Genomic DNA, 19,567 nt, shown 5'->3' on the forward strand with positions numbered 1-19,567 from the left:
GCAAGAGAAGCCCTAACGCTGATGGGTGAAGGGCCGGGGGTTTCGTGGTGTGCGTGGTTTCGTGACGCTCTCGGTCTTCTGGATCCAGCTTCACCTGCCTCCTGCTTCGTGAAGGCTAAGAGGTGCCGGCACCGTGTTGTCCTGGCACAGGAGAGTGCCACGGGGTCTGTCCTCGTCAGCGGTAGAGCTGTGCAGCAGGAGCAAATCTCTAAGGGGATGGTGCTGAGGGCCAAGCGTCCCCACTGTGCACAGGGTGGGAGGGAAGCGGAGCATCTTCCATCTTTGAAGAGAATGACCATTGCTCTCGCTGGTTCTGGCACATCTCTGTTCATCTTCCCAACCCTCCTGCTGCCAGAGCATGGTCCTGGTGTGCAGGCTGAGGCCCCGGCTGAGCAGCTCCCACTGCCCCAGGAAGGTCTGGGACACCCTGCTCGTCCTCCAACACCTACATGCTCACCCGGGGATGAGAGGATGCTCATATTGCTCAGGGGAAAAATCCCCCCTGGACCAGCTCCACCAGCCACAAGCAGCTTCCCCCAGGTTCACCCGACACTGCTCAGGCGAAGCCTGTCACTAACCAGCGAAGGTGTCCCTGTACAGTCACACCTGCACGACAGGTCATCTGCAAGGGCTTTCCCAGCTCTGTCACCTTCCCAGCCCAACTTCCATCACTTGTGAAAACCCAGTGACGGCCTTTCTACAATGTACAGCCCTTCCCACTCTTCCTTATCCTGTGCATCAGATGCTGTTATATTGCATTTCTTGACGTATTATGCAAATCCCCAGCCAACAGCAACAATTTATGTTTTAAAGCATATTCTCCTGAGAGACCTCCAGAACAGTCCGACCAAAACACACTGGTTCCTAGCGACTGCACTAAAACTGAATTCTGCTCTGTGGCCTTCTCCAATGTTAATTTGATTTTTGCAGCTGCCATTTCTGGAGTATTTCTTCCAGGGGGAAACTTTCTTTCTGTGAACTATCCCTGCAGTCCTACAGCTGGTTTTGGATGGTGGATAAGGAGAGGAACTAGCAAGTTGCAAAAAACCGCAAGTGTAAAAAAAGAGCCAGGAAAAAACAGAATAAAAAGAAGGAGAAAAAGAAAAAAAAGGAGAAAAAGAAGGAGAAAAAGAAAAAAGGAGAAAAAGAAGGAGAAAAAGAAAAAGAAGGAGAAAAAGAAGAAGAAGGAGAAAAAGAAGAAGAAAAAGGAGAAGAAAAAGAAAGAGAAAAAGAAGGAGAAAAAGGAGAAGAAGAAAAAGAAAAAGAGGAAAAGGAAAAGAAAAAGGAAAAGGAAAAGAAAAAGAAAAGAAAAAAGAGGAAAAGGAAAAGAAAAAGGCAAAAAAGAAGAAAGAGAAAAGGAAAAAGAGAAAGAGAAAAAGAAGAAAAAAAAGACAAGCAAAAAGAAAGATGCCAGGGCAGTATCTACACCCTTTACTGGATTTGGCCCTTAGTCCGGATCCCCTGACGCCAATTTCCCCACCCTGCTGCAAACCCGCTCCTTTTCTCCCAGAGGTGCTCTGGCAGCAGCACTTCCAGGGGGGTTGGAGGAAGGACAAGAAGAGTGCTGGTGCCTTCCTGCCCTTGAACACCTAAAACGTGAGACTGCAGCAGGCTCTGAAATCGCTGAGCCATGCTTAGGATTTAATATTCTGCAAGAAAAGTGAAACAGTCGCTATCGGCGTGATTGTGGCGAGTGAAAAATCCAGTGGAAGAAGCAAGCTGCTGTCATGGGAGCCAGAGAGCATCTGGTGTGAGAACACAGAAACACCAAGGAATGAAGTTTAACCTCTAGAACTGCTCAAGCAAAGCTCTTAACATCACGCTCGCCCTCACCAAGCCGCTGACGGAGGGTCTGCACCAGGCACCGTCTCCATGAGGCGACAGAGGAATACGTCTTTCGTACAGTCTTAGCAAATTTGGTCATAAACCAGAGGTTGCTGACAGGTCAGAATCTTCATGTTTTCTTCTTCTTGTTTTCTTCTCCTCCTGGTTTCGGCGCACAGCGTGTCACCCCGCAAGCCGCCCACCTGAGGTCAGGAGACGCCCTTGGCGGCGTAAAGTGACATTCAACAAATATTCAAAATGACCAACTTAAAAAGCAAGCCAGGGAACGAAAAGAGAGCTGATCTGGTGGGGACATTTCATAGCTCTCTTGGGTTATGAAAATTCCCTTCCCTAACTATTATCTCAACCAGTCTTTATAGTACAAAAATGTATTAACTTTGTTAATATATATTAGTTCATGTTATACACTGTAACGCAGTGAGGTAGTGGAATTTTACTGAAGGCTTTGGTACTGTTCATGCTTACATAAAACTAAAGCACAGCACAGCCCTGGAAGGAAGGACTTTGTTTCCTGGAAGCTTAGAGCTGTCCATGAAGACTAAAGGATACCCCGGGACAACCGAGATAACACCGGCATCCCCTCTGACACATTCCTGACACCCTCCCAGCATCCTCTGGCGTCATGGGTCAGAAACTCCAGCACATCTGGCTCCAGGGACATCTGGACCAAGAGGCAAGCAGCAAGATCCCTGCAAAACTAGGGTCGCTTTGCTAAGTTTTACTATGATTAATAATTTGGGGGGGTGGGGGTGTTGGCGATTAGTCAAACCGTGTTGGAGCTGGATGCTTGAAGAGTATCAGAACCCCGTGTGAAACCGCATTTGGGGTGCCCCAATTCGGCTGGGACACCTCATGTCCCAGCATAAATAAATATTTGCTCTTGTAGTTTGTGCCCCAGCCTCCCCCCGCAGTCAGCGCGGGCCGGTTGTGAATTTCTGTAACGCCCAGCCGGTGGGGTTTGATCTCCTGGGATGGGGAACACCGATGTCCTTCTGCTCCCTCTGCCCCCCACAGATCTCCTCCCACAGCGGCTGTACCCAGCTGTGAAAGATTATTAGATTTACACCAAGATACAAGTTCCCTGTCAGTGACAGGGATGGGCTCTTGCTGTAAAGCAAGGAAAATCCGGGGGTGCAGCCGCTAAAGAAGTGATGTCCTTGGCACCGATGCCGCAGAGGAAGAAGGCAGAGATAACAAGTCCGCCCGCCCAAGGTCGCAGCAGACACCCACGCCAGCAAAACGCGCTGCCTGGCCTCGCTCAATGATGTGTCTGAGCCAGAAGGGCACACGCAGCAGCGAGACTTCCCCGAGGAGCGGGCGGCGAGGGAAAACAGGGATGAGTTCTTGTTCTTTCTTTCTTACAGGCAGCTGCAGGTGTCAGGGCTCGAGCACATGAGGAGGTTACGTGGTGCCACAGGGCAGCCGTGCGAAAGCAGCGCCGTGAGCGCGGGAAATTATCTTGCTGAGGCTGCGATGACAAGGAGCCAAAAAGACCCATCGCATCGCCCCTAATTCGCCTAAATTTGCACCGGGCAAAGCGCGTCCTTGGCACGAGCCTGTTTGTTTTACCGAGGAGCACAAGGGAGAGGATGAGACAGCAGGAGGAATCTTATGGATTTATCATTTCTTTGCGGCTCTGCCCTCTGGCTCCAGCTCTGGGCTGGGTTGGTCATCAGTTCCCTCCCTCTGATATTTATTTTTAGTGAATATCAGCAAAGCAACTTCTATCAGCTGAAAAAAACCTGCTTCCCAGACACTCGCTCCTACGTTTACACCCTTCGCCGTAGCCTGGTAACAGGTCAGATGGACGATGCGGTCTGCTGGAAGGGAAGTCCAGCAAAATGGTGGCCATTTCCAGCCAGCCCAGTTTTGCTTTGAGCCCGGCCACGTGGGCCAGGGTGCGACGTCGGGCTGGGAACCGGGGCAAGAAGCGTGACGGATGCAGGAGATCGGAGCTGCCAAAATGGGAAGGGGGGAACTGGCAGTCGCTAAAGCAAGTTCTGCCATCAAGAAGCTACTTGTGAAAAAAATACACGTTTGCTGTCTCTTTTTTTTTTTTTGATGATGATCTTAATTTTACTGAACGTGTAAGATTTGCTTTAGCAAAACAAATATCGCTCTTGGGTTTTTGCCATGCCATGAATTTTTAATGCTCTATTAGAACACTGGAGGGTTTCAGCCCCGTCCGCGGCTGCGTGATAGAGCGAAACTCTGCTTCGTTACCTGCTCACGCGCCGCGGGCACCATCTGTCCTTAGGATTTAACAGCTGGGAAACGAAGCCCGGCTGCCAGCGAATTCCACGCAGGCCAGGTACCCCTTGCAAAAACCCTCCCTGAAAGTTGTCTGCGTCTTTGTGCACAGACCCCATTTTAAAAAAGGGGTTTGGGAGGCTTTTTGGGGATTGGACAGAGCTTTTGCTACCTATAAATGACCAGTGCTGGGTGCCAAAACTAATGAGCACAGAGGAAAAAGGCGCATGAAGGCTTTCTTGGCGTGCGGTCCGCAAGGAAAGCTGCGGCGGTGGCGGCCGGCAAAGCGCTGTGGCTGCAAGATGGCGTGGGGGGGGCCGGGATTTTCATCTGCACTGGGAAAAAATATATGGAAAAATGAATGTTTTGAAAAAAATGTATTGTAAAATGCATTGAAGAAGAAAAATGTGTTGGAGAAGAACCCAAGCGCAGCTGTGCTTTGGCCAGATATAAAGAAATTATTTATTAAAAAAAAAACAAACCCAAACCACATTTGGTTCTTTAACCAATTTAACCAATAACGTCTCCTCTTTACCTGTCCCACCCACATATTTTCCTTGCTTTACAGCAAAATCCCGTCCCTGTGATGGGGAACTTGGGTTTTGGTGTAAACCTGACCGTTTTGCACGGCCGCGCGCGGCGCCCGGGGCGGAGGCGGCGCCGCGAGGCGCCCGGCAGGGGGCGCCCTCCCCTGGCCTCGCCCCCACAGCGCGCGTCAACCGGCCGAACCGACGGCCGGCGACCAATCGGAGTTGGGGGCGGTACCGGAACGCTCGGAGCGGCCAATCACAAAGCGGCGGGAGGATGAATGGGGCGGGTCACGTGGGGAGGCGGGTTCCCACGCCCCTTCCCGCCGCGTTCGGGGCCGGGATGGAGCCGGGAGCGGGGCCGGGGCCGGGGCCGGGGCCGGGGCGCTGGGGCCCGGCCGCCTTCGTGCTCACCGGCGCTTCCCGGGGCTTCGGCCGGAGCCTGGCGCGGCTGCTGGCCCCGCGGCTCGGCGAAGGCTCGCTGCTGCTGCTGCTGGCGCGCTCGGCGGCGCCGCTGGCCGAGCTGGCGGCCGAGCTGCGGGATGGCGGCACCGGGCTGCGGGTGGAGTGCGTGGCCGCCGACCTGGGCTGCGACGAGGGGCTGCGGCGGGCGGCCGCTGCCCTGCGGGAGGCGCTGCCCTCCGCGCCGCCCGGCCGCCTGCTCCTCGTCAACAACGCCGGTAACAACGGGGTGCCCCCCCGCCCCCCCTCCCGCGCCTCCCCAGCCCGCCCCGGCGCCCCCCCTTCATCCCGCAACGGCCGAGCCGAGGCTCGGTCAGTCCTTTGGGCACCAATAAATAACCGAACTGAGTAAATAACCGAAGGAGCAGCAGGGATTTCACCCTCTCTGGTTCTTATTATTTTATTAAAGTAATTAATTTGGGGAGCAGAGCGGGGACGGAGCTGCAGGGACCGTGGGCCTTTGGTGCTTGCAAGGTTTTACCCGTCACAGCACAGGACCAGCCAGACCCCCCTGCACCCTCCTACTGCTCTGCTCCCAGGGTACAAACCTTCAGAAAAACTGCCAACTTTGCTGTTTTCAGGGTGCTTTGCTTGCAGTCCTCAGTGCCTCTTTGCTTTCATGCCTTTTTTCACCCATTACCAGTATAAATAAGACAAGACCACGCCTTCCCATAGGTAGCAGGTGCTACAGGAATAAGGTCTTTCACTGACTTGGTCCCAAAAGAGGGACATGCAGACTGCGCGTGGTGGCCCGTGGGGACATCGTACCCCAGGCTGGCGGCCAGGAGCTGTTTGTTTTGGCGCAAGATTGGCAGGGCAAGTCCCTGTCCTTTGGGGTGACCCGAAAGCGATGAGCAGAGCTGGGCTGTGCTGAGCTCCTCGCACTGCTGCGAGACCCTGCTAGAGGTTGGGCCAGCAAAGCTTCTCGCTTTGGTCTGTAATGGTGTTGCACGTGGAATTGTAGGAGCAAAAAGGATCTGCTGTGTTGCTGAACCCACCTTTAACTGATCCGGCCTCGTTTGTCCTTCCTTCCTAGGCTCCCTGGGGGACGTCTCCAAATCCTTCCTCGATCTCACTGACCCAGACGAGGTCAACAGCTACCTTGCCTTCAATGTCACCTCGGCGCTTTGCCTCACCTCCACTGCCCTGAAAGCCTTCGGGAAGCGTCCCGGCTCGAGCAGGACGGTGGTGAACATCTCCTCGCTCTGTGCTGTGAAGCCCTTCAAGAACTGGGCGCTGTATTGCAGCGGGAAGGCTTCCCGGGACATGATGTTCCAGGTCCTGGCACTGGAGGAGCCTGATGTCCGTGTGCTTAACTACGCCCCAGGTGAGCAGGGGAGCTCATTAATCGCTATTAATTTGCTCCTGGCTTTGTGGATAAAAGATTCTTGCAGCCAAGCCAGGTACAGAGGGAAAATGAGCCCCAGATTTTGCTTTCTCCTTACGTGATTTCTTTTTTGTTGCTTTTTCCCCAGGTCCTCTGGACACGGACATGCAGCTCTTGGCCCGGACTAAGACAGGAGACCCTGAGATGCGTCAGTATTTCCAAAGCCTGCAGGAGAGCAGGCAGCTGATAGACTGCACTGTGTCAGCCCAGAAGCTGGTGAATCTCCTGGAGGAGGACACCTTCTGCTCCGGCGCCCACGTGGATTTCTACGACATCTGAGTTACTCTCCCTCCACCCTCCCCTTCATGCTTTGCTTTCTGCTTCTGTCCGACGAGCTGGGCCTTGGGTGTTTGGTGACCTTGTGTGGGTCCTGGGTGCTGTGCAGCTTTCAGGAGAAGACCTCAGGGTGCCTTATCCGTACTCCTAGTGCCCCGATGGGGACGGGGGGCAGTTACTGCCTCGCTGCGCTGTAACTGTTGAGCCCTGCTGGGTACCCTCTGGCAGGAGGGGGGATTTCTCGCTGCTGGGGATGGGGGGAGCAGAAGTGTCTTTTCCAAGGGAATGGGCGTGGAGGCATAAAGCTCTCCTGCGCAGGAGCGTGTGCGAGCCAAGGAGGTACCAATGCACGCAAGGCCAGGTCAGAAAGCCACCCCAGAAGGTCTCGAAGCCAATGGTAGGGTTAGAGCTGAGTGTCCCCGCGTCTGTCCCCTTTGCCCCACAGGAGCTGCAAGCTCAGCACTTGAACAGGTCACCAAAGGGCAAAAGAGCCATTCCTGGGGGTGGAGGTGGTGGCTGTCACCCCAGAGCCTTGACCCTACATCCCCTGTCTCTACCGGTGGCTTGTCTAGACTCTCCTGCAGTTCTGGGATCATCTCTGCGAGTTTTGTGCCTTAAGACGTGGAGCAAAGCCCGTCGCTGTGTTTTGGATATATTGCCTATAGCAAAGGCAGTAAATCACCAGGAGGGGGAGCTGGCCGTGGAGGAGGTGGGGAGTTTGTGTGCCTGGCTGGGGTCACCCGCTTACATCAACCTGTGCTCAAGCGCAGCACGGGTTAGAGCACATCTGAGAGCAGCCCTGTGTTCATGCCGTGCTCCTGGCTGCAGGTTCTGGGCCCAAGCCTGCATGTGGGGCTTCGGCCCCCTCCTGGATTGTTCTTTTAATTTTTTGTGGGGTTTTATCATTTTTTCATCAGGTTCCACGAGGCGCAGGTGCTTATAGACTTGCCCTTCTAGAAAGCACTTGTATCTGCAGTGTGTGTTGATGCAGGAGAGCATCTCTGAAGCTCAGTGGCGTCCCCTGCACACCCTTGACATGCCCAGTGTGTCTCCGTGCGCAGTGACAGCAACCTTCCTGCAGTCATCTTCTGTCCCAGCCCCGAATTTCAAATCCTCTCTACCTGAACCTACAGCCATTAAAAGTTTCATGTCTGGTCTGGGTCTCCTGCTGTATCTTTAAAAGGGTAAACTTTTGGGAGGGTGGGAGGAGAGAGCCTGGGTTAAGCACCATCTTCAACCAACAAGGCACCACGCGTGCCCTCCTGGAGTCCTGTTCTTCCATCTCTGAGCCATTTCATTAACTTTCTGTTAACTTAATCCTGTTAAACTCAAAAAAACCCTTTCTCTCTAGCTAGTCTGCTGCTCGGTTTCATCTTCCCTCTATGCCTGTGAAAGATTATTAGCAAAACCCCCTCTGCTCACTGCATTGGCAACGGAGTTGTTTTTCTGGGGTTTGATGGCTGGTGGTGTTTAATGTGATCTCTGAAACCTGGATGGCCCTGCTGCTGCTAAAAATCCCCCACCTCCTCGCCCCGCATCCATGCGGGCTTCTCCCATCCCATCATGGGCAGAAATTGTCTTTTGCAATTTGATTCTCTGAAAAAAAACAACCCCAGTGCTTGGAGCTGGGGGACTCAAGTCCTGCCCTTACAGGGTTACAAACTGAGCTGAAGGTGGAGGAGGCCCCCCAGAAAGGCTTGAGGAGGCCCAAATTGCAGGAGAAGGTGGGGGGGTGCAGGGGTGCAGGGCTGCCCTGGGCACAGGGACAACATGGTACTAGCCAGGTGGGAGATGCAGAGGGGTTCTTCAGGGTAAGACTCATTAAAAGCCAGGGTACCCAAGGGGAAGGTTTATTTCTGGACTGTGCATTCTCAGTTGAGGTGTGACCGCTCTCGGGCGACTGGGGGCGTATCAGCAATTCTGCCCATCATCTTGGAGCATCTACGTGAGGTGCTGTGGTACCACCGCTTGAAACGAGGCCCTTCTCCAACCCAAACCTCTCCCCCAAGAGAGGATATGTGGGCAGGGAATGCTGGCTTTAGATAGGGAGGTGCTTTTGTCCTGCTGCGTGCAACATTAATGAAATTATGAATGAAACGCTGGATTTGATTCATGGCATGGTTTGGGTTGGGAGGGACCTTTAGAGCCCACCCAGCCCAACCCCCTGCAGCAAGCAGGGACATCTTCAACCAGACCAGGTCGCTCAGAGCCCCGTCCAGCCTGGCCTTGGGTGTTCCCAGGGATGGGGCATCGACCACCTCTCGGGGCAGCCTGGGCCAGGGTTTCACCACCCTCAGTGTAAAACATTTCTTCCTTAGATCCAGTCTAAATCTCCCCTCTTTTATTTTAAAACCATCACCCCTTGTCCTGTTGCAACAGGCCCTGCTAAAATGTCTGTCTTCATCTTTCTTAAAAGCCCCCTTTAAGCACTGGGAGGCCGCAATAAGGTCTCCTTGGAGCCTTCTCTTCTCCAGGCTGAACCACCCCAACTCTCCCAGCCTGGCCTTGTAGCAGAGGTGTCGAAGCCCTCTGACCATTTTTATGGCCTCCTCTGGACCTGCTCTAACAGGTGCTGAGTCCTGGGTCATTTTCGCCCCCTTTCTCTCTCCCCTGGAGCCCAGGGGCAGCCCATGAGCAGCAGGAGCAAAAATCAGCCTCGGTGTCTGGGTCCCTTCAACCAGGAAACTACGCCTGCTCGAAGAGGGAACCTGTTGCCAACATCAAGCACAAATCCAGCGGCTGCAGCAATGTGCTGTGGCTCAGGCTGCTGAATTTTGCTGGTGAAGCAAGCACACGCTCACAGTTCAACGGACTGAGATTGTCTTCAGTGTGGTCACTCCACACTTCGTGCTCCGAGCTGTTTCCTGGAGGTTTTAATTATTAAATAGGGGTTTTATCCCCTTGGACTCACTGTGGGTGTGTTTAGGTGTTTGGCATTGCTCTGTAACCCCCAGGGACATGCCAAGCTTGTGACTCCTGCCCCAGGAGCAGCGCTCTGCTGAGGGAGAAATGCTGTGATGCTTTCGGGGTATTCCCAGGGTACCAGCATCCCCCTGGGTACCAGCATCCCCTGCCCAGCGAGCAGGCCCATTTCCCATGCCCTGCGGGTCCGGCTGACATCTGTGCACCCATGGGTGTTTTGAAATGCAATGGCAAACCGATATGAAATATTTGTCTTCCCTTTTCTAGCATTTTCTGGGACCAGCTGAGGGCGTACCGAGACCGGCTAACAGACTGCAGCCAGTGCAGAGAGTCAGGAGGGTGAGACAGCATCGGTGCCTCTGGAGCAGCAACGGGCTGTTCGGTGGGGATGGAGCAGGATGCAAGCTCAGGCTCCCCTCCTGCCTCTGCACCGTCTCATCACGGGTGCCTATGACAACAGGTTGGTTTTTTTTAAATTAAGGGTCCATGTCCTGGGGGCCTGGGACCATGCCAGGGGCTCAACTGGGAGAGAAAATGGTATTTAAAAAAAAAAGAAGTTTTGAGCTCTCCTAATTTCAGAGGCAGGAGCTCACAGCTCACCTGGCAAAGTGTATCCGATGGGGCTGACATGCCGAGCCCTAGGGAGGGGCCCCGATATTCGGGCAGTGCTCTCCCATGGGCTAAGGATGAACCCCATGGCTGAAGGGAGTCACCCCAAAAGGAGCCGTCACCTCCTCCGTCCCAGACAGGAGCCACGGCCTCTGTTCGCCCTGACGGGGGTGAAGTGGGGTTTGTCAAGCCCAAAACCCTGCCTAGCAGGAGGAGTCCCTGCAAGCGAGTCTGGCCCCCACACCAGCCTGCCTTCCCACCCTGCCTCCTGCAGTGAAATACTGCCCAGGGCATTCACCCATTTTTCCCCCCTTTGCTTTTTCCTTCCCATCCCATCCCTGGAGCAAAGTCCTGAGGGTCATGGCAGCCCCAGGAAGGGCTGTCCAGCCCCGCTCTCCCAGGGCATAGCTGCAAGGGTTCCCGTGGGACAGTCTGTCCCCCCCACTTGCTCTGAGCTCACGTACTTACAAGAAAAGCGATTTACTCGCTGCCAGGGGCAAAGCAGCGCGATGGGCATGCTGCCAGGCTGGGCCCTTCCCGGCCACAGCGATTTCTGTAATGGATGGATGCCGGGGAAGGTGTGATGTCTCCTGGAGCCCTGGTAAACAGGGGGAGACAAGGCTGGAGCGCGAGCTGTGCAGATGCCTGCCCGTGTGAGCTCCCTATTAAAGAGCTACAGAAAGCCCCTATGACAGCCTTGATAGCAGTTTGGGGCAGGAAGGGAAGCGTGTGTGCGATGTTTAGGGGTGACACGACCCCAGTGACCGTCCCCAGGGGGACCCTCCCCAGCCCCCTCCCATGCCAGGAGAGACACTGTGCCCTTTGTGCTGGTGGTGAAATGCAGGGAACTGGGTTATGAAAGGAGGAAAAGTCACTGCTCGGATTTTGTTTCTGCTTGTGTGACCAGGTCCTCGGAACGGCATCAAGGGCGACCCGGCTAAATCCCCCCCAAAGCCTCCCAAATTAAAACTGGCGTGCACCCAATGACCTCCCAAATCTCGGCCACTGACCTGAGCTGCCCCCGGCTCAGCAGGGCTATAGGCTGCAGCCAGGTTTCTCTGCCCCTTATTAAAGGTTTCTCAGCAAAAGGGAGAAGAAGACCTTTATTTTCCCATCCAGTGGCCAGAAATGCTGAGTACGGGCCTTTCGGCCAGGACGCCGAGTACCCAACGAGCTCCTTGCTCGCAAACAAGCAGCCACCTCCGGCCACGAGGCCAAAGGTAAATGAGCTGCTCCTCTGGCAAAGGTGCTCCTGGGGGGGGGGAAGGTCTGGTGGTGCCCACACATCCCACCCGGGGAGCCCCATCCCATGGGCAGAGACCACTGAGATGCCTGTGGAGACACCTGAGCCATGTGTTGGGTATCTCCACGACACGCGACCAGCCACCCCAGAGCCTCCCGCCTCTTTATGCAACAAGTCAGGAGCTTTGCAGGGTCTTCTCGGGGCTGTGGCTGGGATTTGGTGGCTGTTCACCGAGCCCAAGAGGGTTAGAACAACAAACATCTTTCTGCTGAGCTGGCACGGTTCTCACCAGCTCTTCTCCCCGAGACTGAACGCTTGCTCACGCGTCCTCCCGCCTGTAACTCTTCGCTCTCCTCGCTCTCAGCCCACTGATGTGCTTTTATTCCTCTCCCCTCTATGCTGTCCCCAGGTTTTGGTGGCCTTAGCGTTAAGCAAGGGGAAGGACCAGCTCCAGGCTGGCCGTCTCCCCTGGAGCAGCCATGTAATGGGTAACGAGGGACCCCCCCGGTCCAGCAAGGAGAGATGACAGATTAACCTAGTTTAGAGGCAAAGAGCAGCGAGTTTGCTGGTAAACTGTCCTGTTCCTGCGAGCTTCAAATGCCTTTAATGAGTTATTATTTAGTCTGCTATGGAGGTTAATGGAGGGACATTGCAGAAATGATCTGTCATTAATTAAACCATCTCTGTCCAGTGCAGGTGGAGCAGCTGGACTTGCTGGGCCGGGCGCTAAGCTGGGACTGGCACCTGATCCTTGGCTTTGACATTGCTCCTGGTGCTGCCCTGCACCCATCAAACCCACCAGGGGTCGAACTGGGCCCTGCAGACCGACAGCCACCTCCACCCTGGTGGGAAAGAGCTACCAGCAATACAAGGTTTTCCCTGTTTTTTTTATGCAGCACCCAAAGCCAGACTTTGTCCTGTTTGCTGCCAGCCCACGTGGGGTGCAGCCGGGTGCATTTCAAGCCTCCCTTCCCGAATATTGAGTACTGAGCTGGAGGCTGGCAGTGGCTGAGCTGTTCCTGTGGCTCCCCTGGGATTTGGGGACACCGGCCTGTCCTGACAGCGGCTGCTCCTCATCCCCATTCCTTCAGCAGAGCTGCTGCCTCAGATCAGTGCGTCCATCCTGTTCCTCCACGGCCCATCCCACACATCTGCTGCCCGTCATCCTCCACCTGGCCTTGAAACCCCACCGGGCCGACGGCTCAGCCCTTCCCCAAGCACCAGATAATCCCAGCAGATCCTGGTCCTTCCCGTTAGGATGCCGGGAGACTCCGGCAGATGCTCAGCACCGGGGTTTAGACCAGAAAGGACGAGCAAGTCACGCTGCACCCATCACTCGCAGCACCCCATCGATGTGGAAGCCCATGGGAAACCCAGAGCGGCTCCTTCCGCAGGGATCGCGCTTCACCCAGCCGGCAGCGTGGCCTCACCCTGCCCGCGCCACCGCCGGCAAAGCTGCCGCCGAGGCACCGCGGCGAGGCCGGGAGCCGCATTCACATTCCTGCCGCGAGCACACTTGTCAGCCGAGCTGTCAGCCGCTCCCGTAATAGGGCCACGGCGGTCACTCGTGTTGGGAGTAAACACAGCCGAATCTGAGAAAACAAGAGCAGAGCCGAGCCCGGGTGCTTCCAGCGAGGCTGCAAAGTATCAGCGCACTCGGGGGGATGCCCAGCCTCCCCATCGCCCCACACTGTGACCCCCGAAAAGCCCCGGGAGGATGGTGGCGGTGGTTCCCGGCATCGCAGGGGTACGGGGATGAGGCCGGCTGCTCCCAGAAGGAAACACTGGGGACCTGGGTTTAAAAAAACCATGGGTTGTTTGGTGGCATCGGAGCTGGCGCATGTGTTAGATGGGGACAGACCTGGCCTCGAGCCGCTCGGGGACACGAGGCCGTACAGCCACAGGTTGGTGATTTCTGGTGGAAACCTACCCCCAGCTTTGGCTGGAGGAAAAACACTTTTTTCCTGTCTTTTTTTTTTTACTAAAAAATATGGCATTTTGCACATGCCAAAGCTTCCCTGAGCCTGGGGGAACCCATTTGGAGAGAGGGTCCAGCCTCCTTGCCACCCTCTGGCCAGCATCCCCCTGGGTGCCCTTCACCGCCGGGCACCTCCTGCCACCTCCAGCCGCGCCACCAGCGCTGGAGGGGACACCTCGGCTGGGTGGGACGGGCCCCGGCTCCGCGCTGGGCCCTGACGTGCAGCACAGGGAGGATGAGGGGGTGTGTGAGCGAGGGGCCGGGGGGCTCACTGGGGCCGCAGCGAGGAGGAGGAGGAGCAGCCCCGTGAATAATTAACACTGGCTTATTCGTTTTGCGCTATTCCTCCAACTCCTAAACCCTCCCCGCAACAAAGAGGCGGCCGGCCTGAAAAGCCGAGGATTTAGGACAAAGAAGGGGCCGGGAGCGGAGCAGGGCGGCCGAGGGCGCGGCGCAGCTCCGCGGCAGAGCGGGATGCAGGCCGGCGGTGATGGCCTGGCTCGGGCTGCGGGCTCCATCCCTGACTCTTCAGATTCAGGGGATGCCTCTTTCCCCGCTCCAGCCCAGCAGCTTCCCGGTGCCCGGCGTGGTTTCTTCACATCCAGAAACCCTAAGACGCTGAAAACACCACGAAATATTTTCTCCCGGCGGGGAGGGGAGAGGGCGGCTATTATCCTCATCCAAACCAAACCCAAAATGTTGGGGTCCAAAGGGTGTCGCTCCGCCTTTGAAATCTCCCGCGGCCTTTCTTCCCATTAAACCATCTCCCGGCTCAGCTCAGAAGTTTCTTCCCCAACCCCCCCTTTTTTTTTTTAATTTAATAATAAAGCATCTCAGATCTCCGAGTTACAACTCATCTCACACCTAAGCGAGATTGCGTTTTGCACAAGCCTTTCAGCTGTTTTCTCAATCTCTCCTCTGTCTCATTCTCAATTCAGGCAGTTGCTATAGGTATGTTTTAATCCCCAGCATGGTAGATTTTAATTAGTCTTTGTACAGATGGCCAATTAACATTCATTACTTTTGCCTTGAGCGATTAATTATGAGTTTGGATAGAATGGGAGATGGAGACAGAGAAAAGATGGGCAGGTGAATAAAAAAAGGGATTTTAATCAGAGTTTGGGGTGGGGTTTTTTTTCCTTCTTATTTATATATATATATACACACATGCGGAAAGAGGAGGGGAAAGAAAAGCAGCAACACAGTGCGAGTTATGCTCACGCTGAACCGCTTCCAGTCCCGGGGCCACGGGGATGGGCTCCAACGGGGGACGAAGGTCCAGCATCTTCAGGCAGCGATGCTGCGGGGCTCGGGGGCTGTGGCCCAGCCAAGCCCCATCGCAGGGATGGGGAAACTGAGGCACGGAGCTCCAGGGCAGCCTGTGGCTCCCCAGGCGCGGCCGGGTGCCTGGTGTGGAGATTGATACCCCGGGCCAGATTTAAATGCGTGGGCATCGTGGTTTTGGGGTTGTAACGGTGGCAGGGACGGCCGGTGTCACTCTGCCACCTTCTCCTGGTGAACCCGTGCAGCAGCGGGCAGGATCGGGCCCGTAACTCTCCCCGCGCAACACCCGTTGACACGTCGCTAATTCTTCCTAATTGATTTTTCACACTGGCGGGAGGGAGACGGTGACATCCAACAACAGAGCCCTGATGTCGCGGCTTTCTCCTCCATGAAAGGGGCCGGCACCCTCCCCCTGGAGCCCAACATACTTCTCCCCGGCCCGGGTAGCCATGGTGAGACGTCGCCCAAATCCTTTCACCGCCGTGCGGCTGGAGGCTGGCGATGCTCCGCGCCGCCCGTGCCAGCCCGCTCGCGGCAGCTATTTTCGGGCACGCAGGCAAGCCGGCAGGAAAAATGAAAATAGCAAAAGCCCCCAGGGCCATATCCTGCCCCAATTCTTTGGCAGAGGGGGACGCACCCACATTTCATGCCATCCCGGCACGTGTGAACCGGCAGCGGGTTCTGGATTCGGCGTTTCTGGGTTATTTTGGTGGCGGGCGAGGCGTGCGCACGGTGCGGAGCGAGCAGGGCGAGCTGGCGGGGAGACGGGGAAGGTCCTGATCCTGCTCGCTTCAGGGGAGCCTCCCTCGACGGCAGGCGGGCACAGAAAGGGGGAGTAGCGTAAGGATGCTGCGCGGCAGAATCCGGCCCGCAGGACTTGGAGGACTCCTCACGGTGCCGCTGGCTGGGATTTTACACCCTTTCTGTTGAAATCTGGGGATTTCTTTTTTAGTGCGTTTTACATTTTGGCCCCAAACCTTTCGATATTGGCGCTCCTCCGCAGCACAACAACTTTTCTTAAATGAGCTGCTCAGGCGGTGGAGGGGGGGGTTTCAGATCCCTCCCCGCATGGCAGGGATGTGGCCGCTGTCCCCCGTACCCACGGTGTGGGTGGTGGATGTGTCACCCGCATCCCAGGGCGGTCCCTGGAGGGTGCCCACCCGCATCCCGGCATGGTCACTGGGTGACTGTGCCACCTGCACCCAATGTGCTTGGTCCTTGGGTGGATGTGCCACCAACATGCCGGCGTGGTCCCTGGTGGGTGCTCACCTGCATCCTGGCACAGCCCCTGTGTGGATGTGCCACCCGCATCCCAGCATGGTCTCTGGCGGGTGCCCACCCACATCCCAGCGTGGTCCCTGGTGGGTGCCCACCCACATCCCCGCGTGGTCCCCGGTAGGTGCCCATGCGCATCCCGGCGTGGTCCCTGGGTGGATGTGCCACCCGCATCCTGGCACGGTCCCTGGTGGGTGCCCACCCCAGGCAGCACAGGTGGCTGAGCCCGTGGGGACTGGGCACTGGCTCGGCTCATCGCACCTGTGGGCTGGTGAGACTGCACAGAGCTCCGTGGAACAGGTGGGTGCCCCAGAGCACCAAAACGCTGCAGAGCACCCACCCCAAGGGGCTCCCCCTGCTGCAAACACCTCCGGCTCCATGCCCGTGAGCTGGATCCGGCCTCTGCGACCTGCAGAGGTGAGCGTGGCCTCAGCCAGACCATCCCCACCAGCAAAGCCCTAATTCTGCAGGGGCTTTTTGTAGGTGAAATACAGATGGGACATACAGGCGCCATCGGTCCCCGCTGCCTCCAAGGGTAACCGAAACCCCCCGCGCCAGCTCAAGGCTTCCTCTCGGACGAGGAAGAGGAGGCTGGGAGTGCAGGCGCCTCCGTACGGCACCGTCCCCACCTGCAGAGCGGTGGCAGGGTATGGCCCTCTCTAAGTATACGCCATTGAAATGTGCACATTTCCTAAAAGCAATATGGAACAGCTAAATATACTGCTCACAAATCTGTTTACACTAATAATGGCTGGGAGCCTGCCATCCATATGACTGCAAGGAACCATTGATTCAACATAAATTAACTGAAAATTACTTGTGAGAGGGAGAAACTCACGGCATTTTATTTTATTTTTTTTTTTCCCCCCTTGTCTTTTTTTTCTGTTCCCCGCCCGCTGGGTGAGGGGGGAACGCGGAGCCCTTGGCACCTCTGCTACCTCGGCTGTGTTTGGCAGCGGCTCCGCTCTTTCCTCGCCGGCCCCTCTCCCCATCCGCAGCAACGGGGACCGGGATACCCAGCGAGCCGGGATTTTCCATCCCAGCGCCGGGGACTCGAGCTGCCGCCAGGGCTAAATGAACACAATATTTACCCGTTTTCCAAGAAACAGCAATGGAGACGGAAGGGTCCGAGTCATTATTTTGGCACGGGCAGATTGCTAACTTGTTTAAATTTTATAAAAAAGGGGGAAAAAAAAAAAGAAGGGAAAAAAAAACCCCACCAGAATTGGCAGCTCCTCGTGTATTAGTCGAAATGCTGCAGACTTGGCTCCCGCTCACCTCCGCAACATAATGTTAAATGGCATCAAGACAGTATATCAGTCATTTACATATGTTGCTTATAGACGCCAAACTTATTAACACAATAAAACTGCTGCTAAGAAGCTTTCCTGCCTATTTTTCTCCTGGAGAATGTCAGTGTTGGAAGCACCTAGCCGCCTCGTATGGAAACACTCAGGGTTGCCTTTCATATGGCACCCGGGAAAATAAATATATGAATCACCCAGGGTCCCCCTCCGACCACTTGCGAAGCGAAGCGGGAGGAAGATTCGTTGATTCAGAGCGTCGTGCACCGGAGGAGACCGCCAGCACCCAGCCCACCCAGCAGTGCCCTGCGAGCCCCGGCATCCCCCCAAGGCACACCGCCTCCCCACACCGGCGCCCAGGTGGGAAGGGACAGCTTCACCCCAGGACTGCCTTTAAACCCCGTGGTTCGAGGTGTCCCCAGCTCCCTGCCCTCGCAGCTGGGATCTGGAAACGCTGCACGGGGGACCCTGGCTGACTCATATATTTATTTTTCTGGGTGCCATATGAACAGCAACCCTGGGTGTTTCCATACGAGGTGGCTAGGTGCTTCCAACACTGATGCTCTCTGTGTGGGAAAGGAGGCAGGAAAGCTTCTTAGCAGCAGTTTTATTGTGTTAATAAGTTTGGCATATATAAGCAACATATGTAAGCGGCTGATACACCGTCCTGATGCCTTTTAACAGTATGTCGCGGAGGTGAAGGGGTGCCAAGTCTGCTGAGCTCCCCTAATATAACACTGTGCGGTCCCTGAGGGGTTTTGGGGGCGACTCTCCCAGTATCTGAGCAGGGACAGCCCCTCTCCCCGTGGTTTCTTTGCCCCTGAAGGGATGCAGTCTCGCAGGGGATCTTGCTTCCTTAGCCGGCACGAGTCCAGGGGGGTCTGATGTGGGGGCTCAGGCCCTGGTGCCATCTGAGGGGGCACCCAAACCCTCACTCGGCTGGAGGTGTAATATCCTCTGTCAAAATCTCTGGCGCTCTCCTAGAAAGATATTTTTGCAGCAGTGGTGACCCTGCCATGCACAGAAAAGCATTTCTAAGGGTGACATCCTCTAGCCCTGGAGGGAGGACTGTGGTGGGACATTAGCTGGGAGACCAGTCTTCACCCTCAGAACCAGTGGGGAGGGCTGTCTGAATGCAAACACCATGGCTGAGCTCTTCTTCATGCTGTCAGTGGTATAAACCCCAAAAAACAACCGCAGGCATCACAGTGCTGAAGCACGGAGCTCCTGGTCACGGTATCCAGAGGAAGGTTAAAGGCTCAGGGATGAGGGCGAGATCTGCTCCCGGCTGGGACACAGCGATGCCACGCACCCACCGCGGCTGCCACCCCAGGGACCGGGATGGCAAACCAGGGTCAGCGTTTTGGGTTTGCTCCCAGCACCCGGAGAGGGCTGGATTGCACCCCTCGCTACCGAGAAGGGCTCGGGGACCCCCACATCTCTGCCCCCTGATGCTGTACCTGCTGTCACCCTGGCAGATCCCCGAGGAGCCGTGCACGCTGCCGGTGCCTGCAGCATCAGCGCTGCTCTGACAGGTCGTGTCACGAGCAGCAGATGCTGCCCAAAATCTGCGTGTTTCAGTGCTGCTGCCCTCCGTGGGCTCCCACATGGGTGAACCAGCTCGTCACCCCACTCAACCCGTGGGCAAACAGGGGACATGGGGTCCCCAAGGTCAGGCATAAGGTCAGGGGAAAGATCCCCCAGTGCCCGACCTCTGCACATCACTTTCAACTAAAACCGTGGTCCTGTGGCACCACCAGAAATGACCGGAGCAATCTCTGTCCCGGCTGCGGGTGCCGCCTCAGCGCTGGGACGGGCACTGTCACCAACAGCCGAGGGTGCCGCAGCTTTCTGAAAGGCTTTATCAGGGCTATGGGCACCTGCACGATCATCTCAAGGTGTTTCAAGGCTTGGAGATGATCCCTTCAGGAGCTGGGGGTTTCAATGTCTACAAGGAGCTGGGTGCAAAACCCTGTTGGTTTTGCAAGCACAAAAATTCCATTGATGGCACGTGGCTGCCGCCACCGAAGCCACAGCTGTGTCCACACGGGATGGCCTTCAAGATCTCCCACCTCTGAGAATGTCAGAAGCCCACCAGGACCCATCACACCAGCGCCCGCATCTGAGCAGGGTTTCTGTACCAAGAGAGCAGTCGGGCCACGCCAGAGAGGTGACGGGGGGTGCAGCCCCCACGGAAAAGCCAGT

General features: G+C 56.0%; 1 protein-coding gene across 1 annotated transcript; it reads left to right on the forward strand.

The window, feature by feature from the left end:
- The first annotated feature begins 4,922 nt into the window (after positions 1 to 4,922).
- On the forward strand, positions 4,923 to 7,902 carry SPR (sepiapterin reductase). The gene is made up of 3 exons (XM_064448802.1): positions 4,923 to 5,302; positions 6,121 to 6,411; positions 6,560 to 7,902. The coding sequence occupies exons 1-3, from the start codon at positions 4,966 to 4,968 to the stop codon at positions 6,748 to 6,750; spliced, it is 819 nt and encodes a 272-aa protein (XP_064304872.1). The 5' UTR covers positions 4,923 to 4,965; the 3' UTR covers positions 6,751 to 7,902.
- Positions 7,903 to 19,567: the final 11,665 nt, after the last annotated feature.

The sequence above is a fragment of the Phalacrocorax carbo genome, chromosome 4, assembly GCF_963921805.1.
Source record: "Phalacrocorax carbo chromosome 4, bPhaCar2.1, whole genome shotgun sequence".
Classification (NCBI taxonomy): domain Eukaryota; kingdom Metazoa; phylum Chordata; class Aves; order Suliformes; family Phalacrocoracidae; genus Phalacrocorax; species Phalacrocorax carbo.